This window comes from Miniopterus schreibersii (genome assembly GCF_964146895.1).
Source record: "Miniopterus schreibersii genome assembly, chromosome: 9".
In the NCBI taxonomy this organism is placed as follows: Eukaryota; Metazoa; Chordata; class Mammalia; order Chiroptera; family Miniopteridae; genus Miniopterus; species Miniopterus schreibersii.
This window is the reverse complement of record NC_138118.1, coordinates 72588753-72602627: the sequence shown is the minus strand read 5'-3', so window position 1 is coordinate 72602627 and position 13875 is coordinate 72588753. Positions and strand designations below refer to the sequence as shown.

At 36.3% G+C, this 13875-nt stretch overlaps 1 protein-coding gene across 2 annotated transcripts in view; it reads left to right on the top strand.

Moving 5' to 3' along the window:
• The window catches only part of HYCC1 (hyccin PI4KA lipid kinase complex subunit 1), a 58456-nt gene that overhangs the window by 9782 nt on the left and 34799 nt on the right, over positions 1-13875 (top strand). For both annotated transcript variants that reach the window (XM_081146704.1, XM_081146705.1), the window contains exon 2: positions 10248-10325. In XM_081146704.1, coding sequence (XP_081002830.1) covers positions 10275-10325 — 51 coding nt within the window. In that variant the 5' untranslated portion in view covers positions 10248-10274. The remainder of the gene's footprint in view (positions 1-10247; positions 10326-13875) is intronic.

Below are 13875 nucleotides of genomic sequence, written 5' to 3'. Positions count from 1 at the left end.
AAGCCCACCTCTCCGTCTCTCTCCATGCTCTGTTTCAGGAAGTGTAAGATCCTGAAATTCGTTCTCAACTGATAAATATTTTGTTAGTGATAATTAGAGCTATGCTTATGGATGTCTGTGGTGTGCCAGTGCTTTACTTGTGTGATTTTTAATCCGTAGGCATTCCTGTAATGTAGATGTTCTTACTCACTTTTCACAGTCAGAAGCACCCTTGTTAAGTCTGAGGTCACTATAGTAAATACCAGTGATACACTTTTTCATCTCTTTTCCTTCATTCCAGTCATTGAGAAAAATACTGAAACCAAGAATTTCCTGAAAGTTTATGCTAACAAGTGGCAGAGCTGGGTCTAACTGTGAATTAAAGGACTCCAGTGCCCTACCATGTTTTTTCTATGACCCTGTGGTTTTCAACTTGGCTGCCAAACAGAATAACCCATGTAATTTATCTTTGCCTACCAATTTATTTTGGAATGAAAATATTCTAGTTTTCAATTTGGAATGAAAATATCAAGGTGAAAAAAAAGAATAAAAGTAAATTATTCATAAGCAGAGTATTGGATTGTTGATAGTATGAATGGTGATTGAGAGTGGGGACTCTGGAGTTGGGCTGCTTGGGATCTAACCCTCACTCAATCACTTACTAGTATGTGACCTTGGGCAGGTTATTTCTTTAGGCTTCAACAGCAAGCAGCTGCTCCTTCCTTCTTCCCTCCCTCCCTCCCTCCTCCCCCTCCTCCTCCTTCTCTTTGTTCTCCTACAGCTTGTTTTGTGAAGTAGAGATTATATTAATTTACCATTTAGGAAGACTGTGAGGATTAAATGAAAATTCCCATAAAGCAGTTAGCATGGTGCCGGACACATAAGTGCTTGAAGAATGTTCGTCATTATCACAATATTATCCATGGACGTCCATCATTACTATGTATGACACATTTGACTCACACTGAGTGTTTTCCAGAGTTTATTCCCAATGATGCTAATTGTGTCAGAACAGTAAAGGATTCCATGGTCATATGCACTTGGGAAAATGCTATATTCTAAACACCTTTCTTGGAGGTTTATAACACAGATTTAGCATATTAAAGGCCCTGAGAAGTCCTTTGATTAAGCTAAAGAGAAAGAAAACTTTCTTGAGTGGTTAAATTTTCACAGGGAAAGCCTTTTTTTCTTTAGTGCCACTGTTAATATCTCCCTGACTAGTTTTCTTATAATAGCAGTTCAGGAAGCACTTCCTAAACTATTTAATGTACTTGTGTTTACCTCATTTAGTGAATTAATGCAGAGGGTAATCCTTTTCTTTTCCCTGATTCTACCCTTCAATGACAATATGATGTGTAATTGGAAGGATCCAGGAGTTGGGGATTCTGGTAATATTTCTGTAAGTAGGAGAGTGATCTTATATTGAACCTCTATGTGTGTTGATTTCCTAATGTGAGATAGATTGGCTAGATCTCCTAAGCTGTTCTACCTGTGAAATTCTGAATTTACAGATATTTCAAGAATTATATCTTTTTTAAAGTAACTAATGGGTGAATGACTGTAAATAGTTAGTTACATTGAAGAGATATGTCATTGAAACTTGCCTATCAGATTTGACTTTTTTTCCAGCTTTAGTGACAAATGTTATAGAACCAGCCTTGCAGGTACATTCTAGGAATAGGAGCTAAACCCTGATAAAGTCTCTGATATCAAATTAATTATAGAAATAGTTACAAAACTGCAATATGGTTAAGAAAAATTACTTGAGCACTTCAACTATCTTGAAGGTTTGAGAAATCTGGTTAAGAAAAATTGAGTCTAAATTCTCATAAGAAGTTGAGTTTAAAAAATTTTTTTACAAACTTAATTTAGATTACTTTATCACATTCTGATAAGTGTGAAGCCTAACAAATAAAAAAAGATAAAATCTATCCTCAGCTAGAGATTTTATGTTAAAGTATTTCCTCAAATCAGTACTAGTAATGATACCTTACATTCATTTATCATTCCACAGTTTAGAGTGGTTTTGTATTTTATTTTCTCCTTCTAACTATTAAGTGTGGTAGGTAGGACAGTTGTCATTTTTTTTTTGCACTTCAGTGTCACTCAACAGCCAGGTCACCAAAACTTTCTTAGCCTTGATTTCCAAATTTGCCATGTCACGTCGGAATAATTGGTGGAAACAGAACTCTGGCCCCAGTTGCTATTCTAGCTTTTTTCAGCATTCTTAGAATATCTTGTTCTGTTGGAGTCACTGATTTAACTTCCTTGTCCTACATATTTCCTATTAATGCAGCTCTATGTGGCATTAACTTTTTTTGGTGGTTATGTTACATTTTAAAATTCCTCTTAAGTACCTAAATTATTTTTTTTCTGTAAGTAGTCATGTTTCTCCACCCTTTTTTGTCCATTTTTCAGACTCAACTATATGATCTTCATTAATTTCCATTCAGCTTTACCTTTTAAGATTAAGTGCAGAATACCAGCCTGTCACAGAATGTGCTTTGTGTAGGTGTTAGCAGGACTGGAATGTTTGTGTCTGTCCGTGAGTGTGTGAGGGGTGAGGATGGGTTGGCTCAGGTTACTTGTCTGTGGTAGCAAGAAGTTTCTCTTAGTTATGAACTAAACAAGCAATTTTATTAGCTAACCAGGTTAATATATTTCCCTAATTGGATTATTTGTTTTTGAAAAGTTCAGGAGTCTTTTCACATAATAACATTTTATGAAGCTTTGTCATCTTAGCAGTAGTGCCAACATTTCTTCTTATCATGTCCATGGCAGCAAACTTTAAGACCTGTAAGTTTAAAATGTAAAATATGACATGACAATCAAATGGCAAAATTCTTATAGGTTAGATTTAATTGGAGATTAACATACTTAAGTACAATAAAAAAATTAACTGTCAGACGGGGCAGTTATTTATAATTAACATGATTGTCTATCTAGGACATTCAAGGTATTAGACTGAAGGATTGTTAGAAGTCTGAATAACTAATTCAGTAAAACTGATAGAAATAATCAGAATACATAGGGAAACGATGGCTTTTCTAAATACTTGTAATTAGGGATTATAATTACAAAGAACAAAACATAAAGTTTAAAAAGAGAAGAGCTCATTTATAATAGCAGCATAAACTAAGCCCTATTAGATAAAAGGCACTTGTAGCCCATACTGCTGATTTTTCACAAATATTTGTTTTTCACTTCTTTCTTAGGAGTAGAAACCAAATTTTTAGCTATGTGTCACCCTGCTAAAGATTATTTTGCTTAGCTTCTTCCCATAATGCTGTGTGTGGCCATTAATACGGAACTCGGGCCAGTGAACTATAAGTGTAAGTTTATAAAGAGCTCAGGGAGGGAAGTCTCTAGGGGGGAGGCATTCTCTCTCCTCCTCACCCTCTCTTCTGGGGTGTAGGCAGGATGGCTACGTATAGGAGAGAGTCAGAGACCCCACATACAGGAGAGGTTCAGGGGCAGAAAGTTAAAATGAGGTATGTATATAGGGCATTCTGAGCTAACAATGAGGTACCGTGTGTTGGGGCTTCAAAGGGTCATTACAGGACAATAAGAGGAGATATTGAGTAATTAGTAGTTTGCTCTGCCAGATAGGTAGGTTAAGAAAGGTAATTGCTAATGATCTCTTATTATGGGTAATGCCTTTAACTCAAATTCTTCTAGTTAAAGGGGTTGGGGGGACAGAAGTTTCTCTTGAGCCCACAGGGTCTCGGTTGTTTTTAGCTCAGAATAATCTGAATACCACAGAGATACATCTTGGGGTGACTTGTTCCGAACCCCTACAGTTCCTTCCTCTGAAACTTCCTGAGAAGTATCACATTCAAGAAGTTGGGTTGATAGAGATTGTTCCATATCTCATTAAACCAGTCTCAGGCTTGAGTATAGGTCAGATCAGTTAAACAGTTGTTACTCTGAAATGAACAGCTGTTATTCTGAAATGGAAGTAGCAATGCAGGTGGGCTCCCCAAATTAGTCCTATGGTGCAAGCACTCAGGTATTTAATAAGAGGTATCTCTACAGAAACAAAAGAAAAGTGAAGGTTAATGATTGGGGCAGACGATAATCCCAGTGTCTGAGTTCTGAAGGCAGGCAGTAGCAAAAATTTCTAGATGTCATCTATAGCTAGATTTTGAGCAAAGGTGCTTCTTTAGATGTTTGTACTTAAAAAAAACCCAGAACTTTCTTTTTCCCCTCTTTGGTCTTAGAAATTGAGGATGGTAAAGATAGGTGGGCTTTGAACAGCTTCTAGAGCTACATTTCTGGTTTCACAAAGATTTGTAAGATAAGGACAGGGGCGCTCAATTTCTCAAGTGATATCATAGGTTGACCTTCTTCCCCAGCTACTTCATCCCTAATTAGCTTTTTTTCTCCTCTGGGTTCATAGTTTTATTTTAGCGTAGGGGAGGATGTTTTATTTTTAACATTTTTTTTTATTGATTTCAGAGAGAGGAGGGAAAGGGAGAGAGAGAAACATCAATGAGGAGAGAAACATGGATTGGCCGCCTCCTACACTACCCCCACAGGGGACTGAGCCTGTAACCCTGGCATGTGCCCTGACCTGGAATTGAACTTTTGACCTCCTTGTGTGTGGGATGAAGCTCAACCAACTGAGCCACACCCACTAGGCGGGGAGGATGTTTTTAAAAAAAATCCTATCACACTCCTTAAGCTTCCAATTTTGCCAAATTCCTGATCAAAAAGTTACTAAATCTTTTCAAATAGCTTGTCAGGTTTCAGCTGGAACAAATGGTAAATATTGCTGGCAGTATTAAGCAATTGCATGGACTCAAGAGGCTGTGCAGGTCGTTACCTTCCAGATTATTCCCTCTGATAGCCAAAAGAAAGAACTGACAGCCTTCATGTCCCAGGCAGGCAGGGGAGTTTCCTGGTGAGACACAATGTCTGTGTCCACAGTGCAATCAGATAAAAGAGATGCAATTACTTCACATGAAGCCTGTTCAAAACTTTTACCTTAACTCCATCAACTCTGAAATCTTAAAACTCTTAAAACGATAGCCTCCATTAGAACTTTATTAACAGGTTTTGGTTTTACAAGACTGGGTGGAAGAATTGTTCCCTGCCAGGCATGATATCCTTTCCCATAAAACATTAAGATAAAGTCGACATAACTCTTTTTAACATAAAGCCTGTTTAAACATTCCAATTTTCATAATCTTATCAGTCCTTACATTTCTGTATTCTTTTAATCTAATTGTAGCCTGAGTCAGGGCTCTACCAATGGGTTTCGTACCCATAGTTCATGAAATTCTCATATCAAGGAGTCCTAGAAACTTCTCATTGTTTTACCCCTATCAGTATTAAAAGGTAGGTATCTCATTTTGTTTTTTTGATTTGGAAGCCCTTGCTTTTAAGTGCACTTTTAAATGATCTAATCTATTTGGAACATTACTCATAATAGCCATTGTAATTTTAGGTTATAATTTCCTTGAGGGCTGGCAGCAGTTTGGTAGGACTGTAGCGATAAATGGAGTTTAGCCCGCATTTCTGTCTGACCATACTTTGGAGCTTCCAACTTGACAATTACCAAGCTGAGTTCTTAGGACATAGAATGTATAGATTGTCTTTTAATAGGATTTTGCCTTTTGCTTTTTTCTGTTCTTAAGTGCAGGACAGTTATACTTCCAATATCCCTCCCTCCCTCCCTCCCTCCCTCCCATCTGCAAATGTCTGAAGACAAATAGGAAGGTTTCTGATTGTACTTTGATTTTTGTTCTAATTCCTGTCCCTCCATCTTATTAAGGGAATCTTAATGACTAGCCATTATAACAACATGAGAGCTCTCTAAAAAATTTTTTCTTTCTTTTTAATTTAGAATTTTTTCCAATTCAAAGAATTTGCCTATTTTCTGGCCTTGGGATCTTAATAGTGACTCAAACCAATATTCTGGATGTAAGAGACATCCCCAAAGGAGAGTGCAAAAAGATGCAACCCTCACAAGATAAAGTTGACTCCCAGAGTTAGAAACAGCCATTCCAAAATACAGGGAATCATGTTTCCCCCCTTCTGAATGGGGTGTTTAGATTTATCTAAGCTCAAATCCACAGCCCACTTGGCTGCCTGCCAGATGCATATAAATTCTCCAACTAGTGGAAAACAAGAATGAGGGGCCCTGTTTTTACCATCTCTGGGAGGCAGTGGATAGACATAGAAAACTCCCTTGAGAGTTTAGCCTGGCCAGATAGAGAGCAAGGTGCACACAAGCAAGTGCAACCTCTAGATAGTGGAAGCCAGAGAGAAACTTCTTATTGGTCATAAGACCAAGCTCTCAGTGCACATGACAAGACAGAAAGAGAGACACCAGACACAGAGAGAAAAACTGAATTAACAAAACCCATAAGTACTCATACCAAATAACCAAACATGGATAAGCCCAAGAAATTAGTTTTACGAATATTTTCTCCTGCTAATCTAAATTTAGAAAAGGAAAATAGAAAGAACTCTCACCACTCTACTCCCACTGGACTGTGCTGGTAGAAAACTGGGGAGTCTGATCTGGTAAGTGTTCTTACTTTTCTGGGCTTGCTAGCTGTATGAGGATCTTTCTGTTGTAGCAGCTTCAGGGTGAGCAGTGCCCAGCCAGTGAGTTATCCTGTTCGCAGTGCCAACTGTGGGGTAGTGGTGAGGGGAGCAACTTTCCTCTACCCTCCTAGGTTCTTTGGACTGGTTTAATAATTAAATCTACATGAGACAGATTAACAAGAGAAAAGAACCAAATTTTGTTATATGCATGTATGTGAGAACCCCACATACAGGGGAGAGAGAGTCCACATACATGAGAGGTTCAGGGACAGAAAGTTAAAGTGAGGTATGCATATAGGGCATTCTGAGCTGAGGATGAGCTAAGGTGCCTTGGGACTTCAAAGGGTCACTATACGACAGTAAGGAGCAGGTGTTCAGTAATTAGTATATATATCCCCAAAATGTATATACACTTTAATAGCTGATTTCTATTTAATAGCTGATTTTGAAAATGAAGTGTATTTTAATAAGCACTGTCTTTATAATTATTCAAAGTGTGTATACACTTTTTTGGAATACCCTGTATATAATGAAATATTACTTGGTCATAAAAAGAATGAAATCTTGCCATCTGCAACAACATGGATGGACCTAGAGGGTATTATGCTAAGTGGAACAAATCAGACAGAGAAAGATAAATACCATATGGTTTCACTTATATGTGGAATCTAACTGAACAAACAAAATAGAAACAGACTCATAAAGAACAGACTGATGGTTGCCAGAAGGGAAGGATGTTGGAGGGCTGGATGAAAAAGGTAAAGGGATTAAGAAGTATAAATTGGTAGTTACAAAATAGTCATGAGGATGTAAAGTACAGCACAGGGAATATAGTCAATAATATTGTAATAACTATGTATGGCTCCAGGTGGGTACTAGAAATATTGTGAGGATCACTTTGTAAAGTATATGATTGTCTAACCACTATGCTATACACCTGAAACTAATACAAAATCATATTGGATGTAGAAAAAAAATCAAAGCACAAATTGACTATCGTACCAGTTTGAATGTAGTAGCAGTTATAAGGATCCAGCTGTTTTCTATTAAGCTGAGACATTAAAGAAATTTGTAAAAATGCAAAACAAGGCCACTCTTCTCGGTAATTTTTTTTTGTTTAGAAAAATTTATTATACAGACTGTCCTTTTCCTACTGAATTATGCTTTCACTTTTGTCATAAATTGGGTAACCGTGTATGTGTAGGTCTGTTTCTGGCCACTCTGTTTCATTGCGCCCTCCCCCCCGACTCTTATGGTAATACCAAACTGGCATAATTACTATGGTTTTTGGTAAGCTTTATAGTAAGCCTTGATGTTTAGAAGTCCAAGTCCTCCAGCTCTCTTGTTTTAAAGATTGCTTTAACTATTCTTGATCCTTGGCATGCCTCTCTTGATTCCATTTAACCTTTTAAAAATTAATCTTAGCCCAGCCAGAGTGGCTCAGTGGGTTGAGCATTGGTCTGTGCACCAAAAGGTTTCCAGTTTGATTCCCTGTCAGGGCACATAACCTGGGTTGTGGGTTCAATCCCCAGTTGGGGCACATACAGAAGGCAACCAATCAGTTTTCTCTCTTACATCGATGTTTCTCTCTCTGTCCCTTCCTCTAAGCATATCCTTAGGTGAGGATTAAAAAGCAAACAAACAAACAAAAAATTTGTCTTAATTTTAAGTAGAGCATTATTTTGAATATTTGTAAAAATTTTACCTCAATTCTCTGTAACTTGATGTAGCTTGGTTCTATCTGTGATAACTTTCTTTCCTAGTTTACTAGATAAATAATGGATAAATACAAAAGAAAACTCGTGTGCATTTATATTTACTGTGCTTCATTTTGCTTCACAAATGTGTATAACAGGATAAAAAATAAATCCAGGCAAAAAGGAAATAAGTGTAAGAGTATAATATAAAACAATAGGTAAGGTTAATTCAGCCCTGCTTTTTTTTTGGGACAGAGTTAGGACAGAAACTTTGACTCTCATTTTACTGGAGTCAATGCAAAGAGAATCAGTTATGAGATTCATCGTATCCATAATATGAAAGCAAACCAGTTGCTCTAAAGGACAGAACCAGGTTTTCCTGGTTCTGAAAATTGAAGATGTGATTTTCCCCTCCATTGGATTTAAAAGAGGATAATGTAGTCTAGCAGCATTTTCAGTAACATTTTGGACGTAACTCCAAAGTGCAGTGCAGTTTACCTGAACACAGTTCTGTGAAATCAACAATATGGTATAAATCTGTGGTTTTCTGATTGTCTGACTTGATCCAAGGATAAAATTTAGAATTAAATAATGGGCTATTTTTTATTCTAAAAAATAAAACGTGTATCTCTCAAGTAATTCTTCATGAACACAAATTTGTGTATATATGTTTCTCTTAAAAATGTTTTTCCTGAGAATTAAACAGAAACTTTAGGATTTATTCTTTAGCAAGGACCTTGTATCATTCATTAAAGCAGAAACTGTATGAGTTGATATCCTTCAATGATAATATCTCATAGTAACACTTTATTGCCAGGCACTGTAATCAGTTTTTCTCTTTGCAATTTTTTGTTGAATTCTCACAACAACTCCTTGAAAGTAGGAACTATGGTTATCCCTATTTAACAGATGAAAAAAGACAGATAAGAAATAAGTTGCTTGCCCGGCCGGGTGTGGCTCAGCGGTTGAGCGTCGACCTAGGATCCAGGCGATCGGGGTTCGATTCCCAGTCAGGGCACATGCCCGATTGCGGGCTTGATCAATGACCCTTTCATCATTGATGTTTCTATCTCTCTCCCTTTCCTTTCCTCTCTCTGAAATCAATAAAGATATATTTAAAAAAAGAAAAAAAAGAAAGAAATAAGTTGCTAAATGTTATGCTCCAAGCAAGTAATAGAATCAGGATTCAGTTTCCAGCAATTCTGCCTCAGTTTCTACTACTTGGTAATGCTGATGAAAATGAAGAAGCCTAATGCAGGATTTGTACCTGAATTAGGAGGTTAGGAAATTTAGATAGAGCTAAGATTTTCTTCAAGAAACAGTTTCTAAGTCTACTCTTTTAGATGGATGGATGAAGAAAACTATGTTGTACTTTGACAAGTTTTGCTTGAGATAAATTTGTTTTGTATTTCCTTACCTTCCTTTTTCCTTATTTGTACTTAAGTAAGTCCAATCTTCTGAATAACTATTGTTGAATATAGTCATTATCTTGGATATTATCACGTTTGCTTTTGTTTGATGAATATTAAGCTTTCAGGGAACCAAGTGGCTTGTCTGGATAGATTGTTGTTCTTATAAATTACTGAAATATAAGTAAGTTAAGTTGCTTTAATGCCTTCTATAAAGTCAATTTTGGATGTGTGTCTTTTTGAAAATGCAGTTTTAAAATATTTTCTGCAATTTTCTTAAGATGCATGATCTATTTGAAATTATTTACTTGAAACTAGGAAAAAATGTCCAGTATTTTTTTTGCAGCTGGCATTCCTGAAAGCTGAATGAAAATTGCAGAGCCAATTTCATCATATTATGACACTTATACTTTTGTCAAAATTCTTGCATTTTAATGCTTGTTTGTGCACATTGGTTTTGAAATGAACCCAGTAATTTATGTTTGAAATTGCTTTAATTTTACAAATAAGAAGTAACTAAATTCTATAGGTTTATTTCTATCTATAGTAATCTGACTATAAAGAAAATGTACTTAAAATTTTAACAAATTTTTATGTTAATTTTCAGGTTGAAGGTTTAGACAGATGTGGAAAGATGTTCACTTCAGAAAAAGGGGTTGTGGAGGAATGGTTGTCAGAATTTAAGGTAATATTTGTTGTAATATAATAATTATATTCCGAGGAAGTTTTGTCTGAGGTTTAAATTCTAGTGGCTTTTAAAAAATATGACTGTAAAGCTAAATATTTGTGGAAGCAGAAGTATGTTCCAACAAATCTTAATAGGGAATTATTTACACACAGTAATCTTTTCTAGGAGATCAATTCCTTTTTCTTCCAAGTGGTTCAAACAGTTTGTTTTCTCTCTTTCATGGCAACACCACAAAGAATGGTTAAAGTGTCTGAATGTTGATGTCACTCTTTTCAGCCACCATTGAACTCCCAATTTGTGTAATGGGAGTGGACATGATCAACAATGAGGAGAAAAAAGGGAAGATATTTTTCAAACTTTTACCAGTGGGTCTTTCTCTCTAGTTGGCTAACCCAGTGACTATATAAGGGGTATATAACTTCTGGTTAGTTGAAGAAAATAAAACTGTTTTCTTGTTTCATGAACTTGTCTCTATGATAGTTAAAATTGTATTGCTTTAACCAGTTAATTAATTACCTTCTCCTTGTCTTCGGGTCTCATTGTTACACATAATTATGTGAACTTCATGATCATGAACCACAGGAACGAAGGGTTTGGGCTGCAACTGTCACTTTTTTTGTTCAGCCCTATCAGCCCATGACCTTCAAGGGACAAACAGTCTGACAAAGTCAGACTTTTTGGCTTGTTTCAGTGAGGGAGACTACATAACAGATACCACACAGGCATCTTGCCAAACAAAGGAAAAGATAAAATTGTTATAGGATTTAGAGGAAGGGTGGAGTTCAGATGAAATTTAAATGAAGCTGTATTTTGATGGACTTAAAACAAAGCTGGGCTACTGTAAATGGGGTGAATATCTGGCCTCAACTTTGAAGTAGACCCAGGGTCCTGTTGTCTTGGAAACTACAAAGTTAACATTTATGTGGAATGTTGTGTTCAGAAACCCTCCTCTGAATCTGTACCTGGGTTAGAAATCGAGCCTGCTTCTCTGTGTCAAGGTGATTTAGATCCTCCAGGCAAGAGTGGGATGTTTCATTCTGACTGATACATGTTTAAACAGCAAAGTTTTTGATATCTATGATTTTAGATAATAAGGCTTCTCAGTGAGTAACAACATAGTAGTCACTTAAAAAAAGGAGGTTATTATGATACTTTTTGGCTACAGTGTGTCCTTGACAGAAACAGTGTTTCCTATTAAATTTGCAGCTGGCCTTCTCAGTCATTGTTACCGCATCCTGATGAATGAATGGCTGGGCAGATTATTACTTTTTCAGCTTTTATAGTCATGAATTGAGTATCCTTCTATGGAACCCCCAAGTAATCATAAAATGATGCAGAATATTATATAAGTGCACTGTATAAAGTACCTTCTACATATTGTATATAATAGTTTGATTAAATCTTATATGTGCCTTTTTTATGCATATCTTGTCTTTGTGAATTAAGTGTTCAAGGTGTTTTTAAGCTTTTTTCTGCTTTAAAAGTGTTTAATATGGTTTATTATATCATGATTTATTTTTTTTTTTTTGGCAGTTTGATGGCAATTGTCAAGTTTAACGATTGAGTACCACTTCTAGGGCATTCTTATGTTTAATGAAGTCAAATTTGCAAAAGCAAATATACCCAGTTAGCCGTTATTTAATAGGGGAGTTATGTAAAGATGCCATGTTAAAAGATGGGGTAGAGCCCTAGCCAGTTTGCTCAGTGGCTAGAGCATCGGCCCGCGGACTGAAGGGTCCCGGGTTTGATTCTGGCCAAAGGCACCTTGGTTGCAGTCTTGATTCCTGGCCCCAGTAGGGGCTTGTGTGGGAGGCAACCAATCGATGTGTCTCCCTCACATCGATGTTTCTCTCTCTCTCCCTCCTTTCCATTCTCTCTGAAAAGCAATGGAAAAATAACCCCAGGTGAGGATTAAAAAAATAAATAAAATAAAAGATGGGATATAGAGAAGAGGTCGACTATTAAGGTAGATAACTGAAAATCATGACTGGTTCCCTTCCCTTCCCATCTATTTGTTTATTTTGTTCCCCTCCTGGCTCGACGATATAGATACCCTAGGAAGTGTAGCAGTGAGGGGTAAGAGGGCAGTGTAGCAGTAAAGGCAGGGATGTGCCCTAGTGTTTGAGGAAATGGGTTTGGGGGGGGAGGGTTGCAGAGATGGTATGTAGAAGAGTCAGCCAGAGTGGTTACTTTGCACAAATAAGTAATACGGAGGATAATGAGAGTTAGATTTCTCTGTGTGTGAGAAAGGAATTAGAAACATGGAATGGGGAAAGGCAAGAAAGAACCCTAGAACCCTAAGATGTTGGATTGAAATTAGGAGAATCAGTATGAACTCATGGATCTAAATATGTATATGATATATTTACATGTATATACCCATACATATGTGCATACATATATTTCCTAGCTTTTTTCAGTAGAGGGCCAAGAACGGATGGCATCCAGTAGCAATGAGTACACCAAGCACACAGATCTTTATTTATTTATTTATTTATTTATTTATTTATTTATTTATTTATTTATTTAAAATATGTCTTTATTGATTTCAGAGAGAGGAAGGGAGAGGGAGAGAGATAGAAATATCAATGATGAGAGAGTCATTGATTGGCTGCCTCCTGCACGCCCTCCACTGAGGATCAAGCCTGCAACCTGGGCATGTGCCCTGACTGGCAATCAAACCTTGAGCTCCTGGATCCTAGGTTGATGTTCAACTACTGAGCCACGCCACCCAGGCAGATCTTGTTTTCTAAATACCATCTTCTATTTAAAGAAACTAGGATGTGAGAAGAAAAAGTATTATCTAAGTAATATTTTGTCAATAGAACATATGCAGGAAGGGGCAAAAGTAGTTTTCAGTTGATTGTATGGAAAATAATACAATAATAAATAATAATACAAGAATAAACTTTGTTTCACATACTCACAACTGTATAATTTCTTCTTCCCCACCCTGAATTATGTGGATAGTGATATTTTATTAGAATTTTTATAAATTTAATTCAAGGGTAAGGAAGCTTTTCCATTGGAAGGAGAGGAGTGAAACCCTGGACCCCATGAAATAAAAAGTAATTTAACTTAATTTCCCCTAATCCTGCAAGATTAAAATTACCCAATTTTCAACCAATTTGCTATAACAAGTATTTTAAATTATTGTCTAGTCTATATTATAGCCAGTTAAAGAGATGTTAGAGTATCTTGTTTTTTGAAATAATTTGTGATGTTAATTACAATTTTGGTTAAAATTTGGCAAAATTTGAAGACAGATGCTTCATACGAAAGTATCATTTGGCAGACAGTTTTTTAAAAATGTAAGGATGTGATATGGGTTGGGAAGAGAATTAATGAAGATAGACAGATGGGTGGAGAACCAATAAATAAAACAACTGTTCAAAAACATTACACATAAGACTGGATTTTTGAGTCATATATATTTATATAAATATAAGTATATATTTAGAAAAAGCCTTTGCTTGGTTGTTTAATTTAATAACCATGTGCTAACATGGCCATGGTCATCATGATTGGTAAAGTGGTACAAAGTATA